The sequence below is a fragment of the Arachis ipaensis genome, chromosome B05 (assembly GCF_000816755.2).
Source record: "Arachis ipaensis cultivar K30076 chromosome B05, Araip1.1, whole genome shotgun sequence".
Classification (NCBI taxonomy): domain Eukaryota; kingdom Viridiplantae; phylum Streptophyta; class Magnoliopsida; order Fabales; family Fabaceae; genus Arachis; species Arachis ipaensis.
In genome coordinates this window covers 109,763,024-109,771,908 of record NC_029789.2, presented here as the reverse complement: position 1 = coordinate 109,771,908, position 8,885 = coordinate 109,763,024, and the positions used below count along the sequence as shown (strand labels likewise).

The following is an 8,885-nucleotide window of genomic DNA, read 5'->3' as shown; positions in this document are numbered from 1 at the left end:
AACTTGTTTGTCTTGCTGCGACTTCTACTAGCTGAGTTTTGGAGTGAAACTAATTTTGTTATAAAATTTATTAACTTTATTTATTTCTCTAAAACTTCAGAATTTTAAGAGTTGAGGATTGGGAGTTGTGAATTTTTGAATATTGGTGGTCAAAGCTGAAAAGAAACAGATTTCAGCATGCTATGCACCAACTTCCAATGCTTGTAACTCTTAGAATTGAATAGCAATTGGGTTGAAATCAAGACACACTTGTTTCTGGATGAGGTAGGAGTTCCCAAACCAAAATTTAGCTTAATTGGAGTTTTGTAATAAAAGTTATTCAAATTGAAAGGTACTAAGCTTGTTGGTTTCTAAAACAGATTTTGACTCATTTTCACTAAAACTCCAGGTAATGTAACTTCTTCATTAAAAATGGTATTAACTCAGAACCAATTGAGAAAGAAACCTGGATGAGTAAAGTTTAACTAAATTAATTTTTAAAGTCATTGGAATTAACTTGGATTTTATATTGAATTTTGAATATCACATGCTGCTGCTGTTTTTCTGGTTTTATGCACTGCAGAGCAGTCACGGATTTTCCTTTATTTCTGAGGCTAGAGAAATCAGAAAATTATGATTATTAGTTTGTTAGAAATCTTATTTCGAGATAAACGCCTGAACATAAAGTTTGCGCAATTCTGAGTTCATTTATTATATTAAAAATAGAAAAGAAAATAGAGTGTCGAGGATGTCTTAGTGATAGTCATGGGTTCGAGAAGTTAAAGTTTAATCTTCGTGTGATGTGATTGATTTAATGTTAGAGTTGGATTGAGTTTAAGATTATTCGATATTAAAGAGGTTGAGAAGAGTTTGATAAATGGTTTGGTCGGGACCCGAAAAGGGTAAACGTGATGAATTATAAGAGAATGATGTGAAAGCTAAATGAATACATGTTGTTATGGCTATAAAGAATGAATGTAAGGAAATAATGATGATAAATGATGAGATTTGGGAATGACTGTGTGTGGCCGAAATGGTCGATAAGCCAAGTTGAGGACGGAAGTTTCTTCTCTTGTCGTGATGCAGATGTGGGGATGCTGGAAAGGCACTCTCCTTCGTATTGTTTCCCCCACATTCTTCTCTGGTTGCAAGGTAGAAAGGCACACTCCTTCGATGTGAAAAGGCACTCTCCTTCGTATATCCTCCAGGAGAAGGTGGAAAGGCACACTCCTTCGATGTGGAAAGGCACTCTCCTTCATTTATGATCCTTTTGGAGATGCGCAACCTAGAGACCAATGTTTGGGTTAGCTACCAGATGTGTTGGGTTCTGGCAAAATAGCCAACACGTGAGCTCACGGCCAGTAGGATAGACATTCATCATATGCATATGTGTGCTTTGTTTGCTATGCCTTAATTGGGAATGCCTAATTGATATATCACCTGCTACTTGTATATTTGCTACTTGTATTATCTGTTCATTACTTGTGCTTGAACTTGTTTGGTTGTTTGTTCCTGTTGCATTATGGATGGTGGAGGGATGGAGGAAATGGAGAAATGGTTTGGTGATAGGTGTGGATTGAAATTGAGTAAGTTAAGTAGATTTAGAATACCTACCCCTGTTTATGGTTTTTGTTTAGTAATTAGGTTGGATATTGTATAACGAAGTTCTAGGATTGCCTATGGCATCCTCAGGACCTTATTTATTATACGCGTGGCACTTTTACCATGCTGAGAACTTCTAGTTCTCATTCCATATTGTATTGTTGTTTTTCAGAAGCAGGTCGAGAGGCTCCTCACTAGGCGTCTGGATCCTGGAAAGCGAAGTAGTCCTTAAGTGTATTTTGGCTTCTGGCTGTATATATGTACATATGTGTTTAGCTTACTCTCCAAGTAACTTATATGCTACTCCTCTTAGAGGTTGAGGGAGAGATAGGAGTTATTTTGATATTATAGTGTTTTTTGGGACATTTTGAGAACACTTATGTATGTTTATATGTATATATATACCCTCCGGCCAGCCTTAGCTTCGCAGGCTGAGTCAGGGGCTAGTTATGCTGCTTCCTTCGTTGTCCTTTATTCTTTTGCTTATCTTTATCATGTTTCTATTAGGTTTCTTAGCACGCAAGTATTCCTTTCCTGAGCGTTGCGCTTTTTATTTTGCGATTTTGTTTTACCCATTTTTCAAGGCTCCTAGTTAAATATCTTTTTCTTTATTATTATATATATTACTATTCTTAGAAGTCGTAATACCTTACTATCTTAGTCTTATGACTTAAGCATAATACTAAGTATGGTAGGGTGTTACATTATGGTATAACAGCAGTTCGTTCCTATAGATCCTGAGGACGAACTGATTATGCTTCTGTGCATTCTCTGTGTATGTGTCTATGTGCTATTAGAAAATCTAACTGATATATGTGGCACAAACGTCCATGAGTATGCATTTAGATCTTAAAGCACTAGACTTGCGATATTGAGACTGATCAACTTGATATCACTTGGTTGGTGTGTATAGGGACCAGATGTCGACTTGCGAACGCGGACGCAGGCGAGGTAGAGGCAGACTAGGCAATGCTATGCCTGAAGCGACAGGAAATATTCCTAATCATGTAGACTTCATGGCTACTCTAGGGAATATGGCCGCGGCGATGCAAGCGACAGCCGAAGCCCTGGGAAACCAAATAAATAATGGTAACAATGGAAACAATGGCGATAATGGTCCTATGACGCTTTCCTCCTTCCTGAAGGTTCATCCTCCGACCTTCAGAGGAACCTCGAACCTTACTGATGCGGATAACTGGGTACAAGCCATTGAGCAAGCATTATAGGCTCAGCATGTTCCTGAAGAACAGTGGGTTGAGTTTGAGACCTACCAGCTACAAGGTGAAGCTCAGCATTGGTGGCAGGGCGTGAGGTGCATTCTGCAGCCTGATGGGGTTGTAATCTCTTGGGAGTTGTTCCGAGAGGAATTCTATAAGAAATACTTTCCCAGTTCACCCAGAAATGCTAAGGAACTTGAACTGCTTCAGCTAAAACAAGGTCAGATGACCATCACTGAGTACACTAGCAGGTTTGAGGAACTGTGCCGTTTCTCACGGATTTGTCAGGGAGCTCCTGAGGACTTTGCTGAGTGGAAATGCATTAAGTATGAAGGAGGCCTTCGGAGCGACATTCAGAGCTTTTTAGCACCTATGGAGATCCGGGTGATTTCTGAACTTGTGAACAAGAGTCGGATAGCTGAAGAATGTGTGAGGAATGCAGCTGTGGCAAAAAATGATAACCGGGAGTCCCACCAAAGAGATCACCATCAAAATTTGGCACCAAGGAGTCAAGAATTCAAGAGGACTGAGAACTACCGACCAAATAGGCAGCATAAAAACAAGCAAGGTTTGTGTTACCGGTGCGGATCACCTAGGCATCTAGTTAAGGACTGTCCTAATCCTCGTGGTGGAAACTCATGATGCAGATAGATCACAATCACTAGGTTAAGGTAAATGCAATGATTGGATTTGAGATGCAATGAATTATTCTAGGATACCATCATTACTCATAGTCAAAGATAGAGAAGAAAGACCTAGGTTAAAACTTAGAACCAAACTAAATTATTCCGAATAGGGTATTATCGTCAAAGCCTGCAGATCTTAGTGAAGTTTTTAGTTGGCGTTAGATGAATAATCAAGACTCTTAGAGATAAGTGAATCAGGGGAATGGAACAATAGTCTATTCACGTAAGAGGGCCCAAGATGATGGTGGGTCACAAGAAGGAAAAGGTAAACTGAAACTGATACCTGAAATTTTATTTGCATATAGGAAGTGAGACATCACACTAATCCATATTATCAAATGTTTTTGGTCCGGTTTTCTTTCTTGAGATGCATCTAAATTCTTCTTCTTGTGCATTCTATTATTTTGATACAACTCTGATTGACCGTATATAAAACTCTTTCTATTTTCTCACGAACATTGTTCACACTATTCATTTGTCTTTCAAGCTTAATATTTCTTTGAAAATCAACTCGAGCCTTATTAGTATTGCGTATGAATCCCAACTGTAACCAGAGAGACGTTGATTTCTTAGAGCAAGACCTTTGAATGCAAAACGAACTTGTGACATTACTAGGGAATTTAGAGCCTTAATCCTCACCGATCGTATCGCTCATGACTAAATAGATGCAGTGAGGTACACCGTGGGAATGAATTACCAGGATCCGATGAAAGCCTTTGAGCCATAGAAAGAAGATTGACCTTCATTCCAATGCTCGTATCACTTGAGCCTAACGAACCGTTTAGGGAATGACTACGATGTATTATTGAAAAACTTAAGATGCATGCGGATGCAACGTCGTGAGGTTGTGATAGATGCCCTAAGCAAGAAGTTTCTAAAAGATTCTTGGACGTTAATTCCAAAGGAGAAAATGTTAGATGAGTTAAATTTCTAAGTTGGAAGAATGAGAGTGTTGGAAGTGTTGGCCTAAATCCATTGCTAGGTTACAACATGGAATCGATGAGGTACGGGACGTGTAACGAGATAATAAGGAGCCGTCAAAGATGTTGAAGACTGGTAAACAAAAGGAAATTAAGAAGAGATTTATATGTCCAATGCCGAAATAGAGATCATAGAGTCAAGGACTTAGGGAGCGCAATAATGGTGATAAGGAGATACTAAGAGTATTGAGGCATGTTGAATCAGGAAGATACCAAGAGAAAGTTGTGTCGAGATTGGAAGTTAAGATGAGAAACTAGTTTCCGGAACTTACGAGACAAGATTTTTAAACTTACCCTGAAACTGCTAAGACATACCATGAATCAAAGAAGATATTTTTGGGTAGCCAGAAATAAAGAATAAAGCATAAATCGGAATGTTGCAACCATTGGAGGTCCTACACTGGGAGTAAGGAAGAGTAATTACCAATTTCGATAAAGATCGTCGAGGACTAGGATAGAGGATGGAGCTTCACAGAGCACTAAATGCCCCTGTATTACTAGAGCATCGGATACCTTAGTTCCTGAATTTGATAGCCGAGACAACAAAGAAAAAGTTACGCAAATCTGAGTTAGAATTCTTACTATGAAAGCCGACAAAGAGTTAGGCAGATTTGAGAAGAAGACTTTTCAAGCTGGAAGGAAAAGGACACCTATCTCTGAAGATTACTTCAACGACTAGAATTGGATGAGCAATCAAGAACAAGAAAGTTAAAACCCACTAAGTAAGCCTATTTTAACTTTTGGAGAGTATTAATGGTCAGAGGCGTGCCAAATAGATTTCTGCCGTAACTTTCGAATCTATTCGACGTATTCCAAATTTCGTAACTTCTGAAACACGCTTCTAAAACAAATTCATATCTTACAACCTAAGCTAGTTAAATGAAAGAACATGGACATTTCGAGTAACGAGGCTAGCTTCAAGAAACTCTAACTATACCGAAGGACTACCCACATCTCTTTTCAGAAAACAGAATCTGAATTTTGAGGGCAAAATTCCTAATTAGGTGGGTAGGATGTAAATCCCGCTAAAATCGGTAAATAATTACTCAATAATTCGAATTTTAATTAGGAAAGTAAAAAATGCAAAACTAATATCAAAATAGGATAGAGCTCGTCGAAACGAGAATTTTGATACCAATTTCGAAAATTTGCCCCAAAATTGGACCGAAAAGACTGAACCGGTTGAACCGGGGTCCAAATCGGACCCGTGGGTCCAACCGGACCTGTACTTAAAAAGGGGACAGAAGCTCTTCTTCCCCATTCTGCATCCAGCACGCCAAGGTTGGGGGAGGAAGAGAGCTCCCTAACCCTCACTCAAACTTTAACTCTCAATAACTTTTGATCCGGAGCTCCGATTGACGAACCGTTTGCGACTACACGTTCACCGCGACGAGCTCTACGAAACCCATGGACCAATTTGGTAGGTAACTCATTATTTCCTTCTCATCCAGCTTCCCCTAATTTCGGAAATTCATGAACGATTAAGTTAAAAATTGTTCAATTCTTGTGTTCTAGGTTCAAGTTAGCTTCCGGGATTTATGGGTTCAAGCTATTGAGCATATGGTTATGGTAAGGATACCCTAACCCTAGCTTAATCTTGTATTTATTATGGAAAAACTGAAATTGGAATATGTATATATATTAGGTGTAGATTAAGTGGGTATATAAGCATTGGAATTTAATTGAGAATATTTGGAGGTTTGTTGGTGATCAAAGCTTAGTTTGTGGCTGTTTTACTTGAGCTTGGAGGGGCTGTAATTTTGTGTTGAGAGGCTGCCTTGGGTGAATTAAGTGATCGGCCAAGGTATGGTTTAAGTTTCACACGTTTAATATTTACGGTGTTGTGAAAACTTAGGTTAGAGGAACCATAGGATAAGTTGAATTGTTTGTTGTATTTAATGATTAGCCTTGTAATGTTGTTGGAATAGATTTTTTGGTGAATATATATTGGAATTATGAGGTTTGGAAGTTATTAATGGTGTGCTCTTATATTTATTTATGATGGATTAGGATTGGTGTTTGTTAATGAGGATGTAGAGTTGTATTGTGGTAGTATTGCATATGCTGTAACTAATTATGTAATGATCGGAATTGTATGAGACTAAGTTTGGGCTAAACTTGGGAATATAAGGAATCAAACTGGAAAATTTGGGACCTTTTTGTTAAATATACAATTTATGACAAATTTTTAAAGTTAGGTTGTTAAATCTGTCCTGCAGCAGTAAAGGTCAAACAGGGCAGAAACTTGTTTGTCTTGCTGCGACTTCTACGATTTGAGTTTTGGAGTGAAACCAATTTTGTTATAAAATTTGATTAACTTGCTTTATTACTCTAAAACTTTAGAATTTTAAGAGTTGAGGATTGGGAGTTGTGAATTTTTGAATATTGATGGTCAAAGCTGAAAAGAAACAGATTTCAGCATGCTATGCACCAACTTCCAATGCTTGTAACTCTTAGAATTGAATAGCAATTGGGTTGAAATCAAGACACACTTGTTTCTGGATGAGGTAGGAGTTCCCAAACCAAAATTTAGCTTAATTGGAGTTTTGTAATAAAAGTTATTCAAATTGAAAGGTACTAAGCTTGTTGGTTTCTAAAACAGATTTTGACTCATTTTCACTAAAACTCCAGGTAATGTAACTTCTTCATTAAAAATGGTATTAACTCAGAACTAATTGAGAAAAAAACCTGGATGAGTAAAGTTTAACTAAATTAATTTTTAAAGTCATTGGATTTAACTTGGATTTTATATTGAATTTTGAATATCACATGCTGTTGCTGTTTTATTGGTTTTATGCACTGCAGAGCAGTCACGGTTTTTCCTTTATTCCTGAGACTAGAGAAATCAGAAAATTATGATCTTTGATTTGTTAGAAAGCTTATTCCAAGATGAACGCCTGGACATAAAGTTTGCACAATTCCGAGTTCATTTATTATATTAAAAACGGAAAAGAAAATAGAGTATCGAGGATGTCTTAGTGATAGTCATGGGTTCGAGAAGTTAAAGTTTAACCTTCGTGTGATGTGATTGATTTAATGTTAGAGTTGGGTTGATTTTAAGATTATTCGATTTTAAAGAGGTTGAGAAGAGTTTGATAAATGGTTTGGTCAGGACCCGAAAAGGGTAAACATGATGAATTATAAGAGAATGATGTGAAAGCTAAATGAATACATGTTATGGCTATAAAGAACGAATGTAAGGAAATAATGATGATAAATAATGAGATTTGGGAATGACTGTGTGTGGCCGAAATGGTCGATATGGCAAGTTGAGGACGGAAGTTCCCTCTCTTGTCGTGATGCAGATGTGGGGAAGGTGGAAAGGCACTCTCCTTCGTATTGTTTCCCCCACATTCTTCTCTGGTTGCAAGGTGGAAAGGCACACTCCTTCGATGTGGAAAGGCACTCTCCTTCGTTTATGCTCCTCCTAGAGATGCGCAACCTAGAGACCAATGTCTGGGTTAGCTACCAGATGTGTCGGGTTCTGGCAAAATAACCGACACGTGAGCTCACGGCCAGTTGGATTGACATTCATCATATGCATATGTGTGCTTTGTTTGCTATGCCTTAATTAGGATTGCCTAATTGATATATATCACCTACTACTTGTATATTTGCTACTTGTATTATCTGTTCATTACTTGTGCTTGAACTTGTTTGGTTGTTTGTTCCTATTGCATTATGGATGATGGAGGGATGGAGGAAATGGAGAAATGGTTTGGTGATAGGTGTGGATTGAAATTGAGTAAGTTAGGTAGATTTAGAATACCTACCCCTGTTTATGGTTTTTGTTTAGTAATTAGGTTGGATAATTGTATAACGAAGTTCTAGGATTGCCTATGGCATTCTCAGGACCTTATTTATTATACGCGTGGCACTTTTACCATGCTGAGAACCTTCGGTTCTCATTTCATATTGTATTGTTGTTTTTCAGATACAGGTCGAGAGGCTCCTCACTAGGCGTCTAGATCCTGGAAAGCGAAGTAGTCCTTGGATGTATTTTGGCTTCTGGCTGTATATATGTATATATGTGTTTGGCTTACTCTCCAAGTAACTTATGTATGCTGCTCCTCTTAGAGGTTGAGGGAGAGATAGGAGTTATTTTGATATTATAGTGTATTTGGGGATAATTTGAGAACACTTATGTATGTTTATATGTATATATATACCCTCCGGCCAGCCTTAGCTTCGCAGGCTTAGTCAGGGGCTAGTTAAGCTGCTTCCCTGGTTGTCCTTTATTCTTTTGCTTATCTTTATCATGTTCCTATTAGGTTTCTTAGCACGCAAGTATTCCTTTCCTGAGTGTTGCGCTTTTTATTTTGCGATTTTGTTTTACCTGTTTTTCAAGGCTCCTAGTTAAATATCTTTTTCTTTATTATATATATATATATATATATATATATTCTTAGAGGTCGTAATAC

The 8,885-nt window shown here is 37.8% G+C and overlaps 1 protein-coding gene and 1 long non-coding RNA gene across 4 annotated transcripts; both read left to right on the top strand.

Moving 5' to 3' along the window:
* On the top strand, nt 2,502-3,440 carry LOC107640837. The gene is made up of 2 exons (XM_016344339.1): nt 2,502-2,726; nt 2,808-3,440. Exons 1-2 carry the CDS (start codon nt 2,502-2,504, stop codon nt 3,438-3,440), a joined length of 858 nt encoding a protein of 285 aa, XP_016199825.1.
* LOC107641979 lies at nt 5,742-8,669 on the top strand. 3 transcript variants are annotated; one of them, XR_002363347.1, is made up of 3 exons: nt 5,742-6,033; nt 6,110-6,268; nt 8,399-8,669. It is a non-coding gene; the product is annotated as an uncharacterized LOC107641979 (long non-coding RNA). The 3 variants fall into 3 exon arrangements; XR_001620557.2 differs by lacking the exon at nt 8,399-8,669 and having other exon boundaries at nt 5,742-5,884; nt 5,980-6,033; nt 6,110-6,273; XR_002363346.1 differs by lacking the exon at nt 8,399-8,669 and having other exon boundaries at nt 6,110-6,273.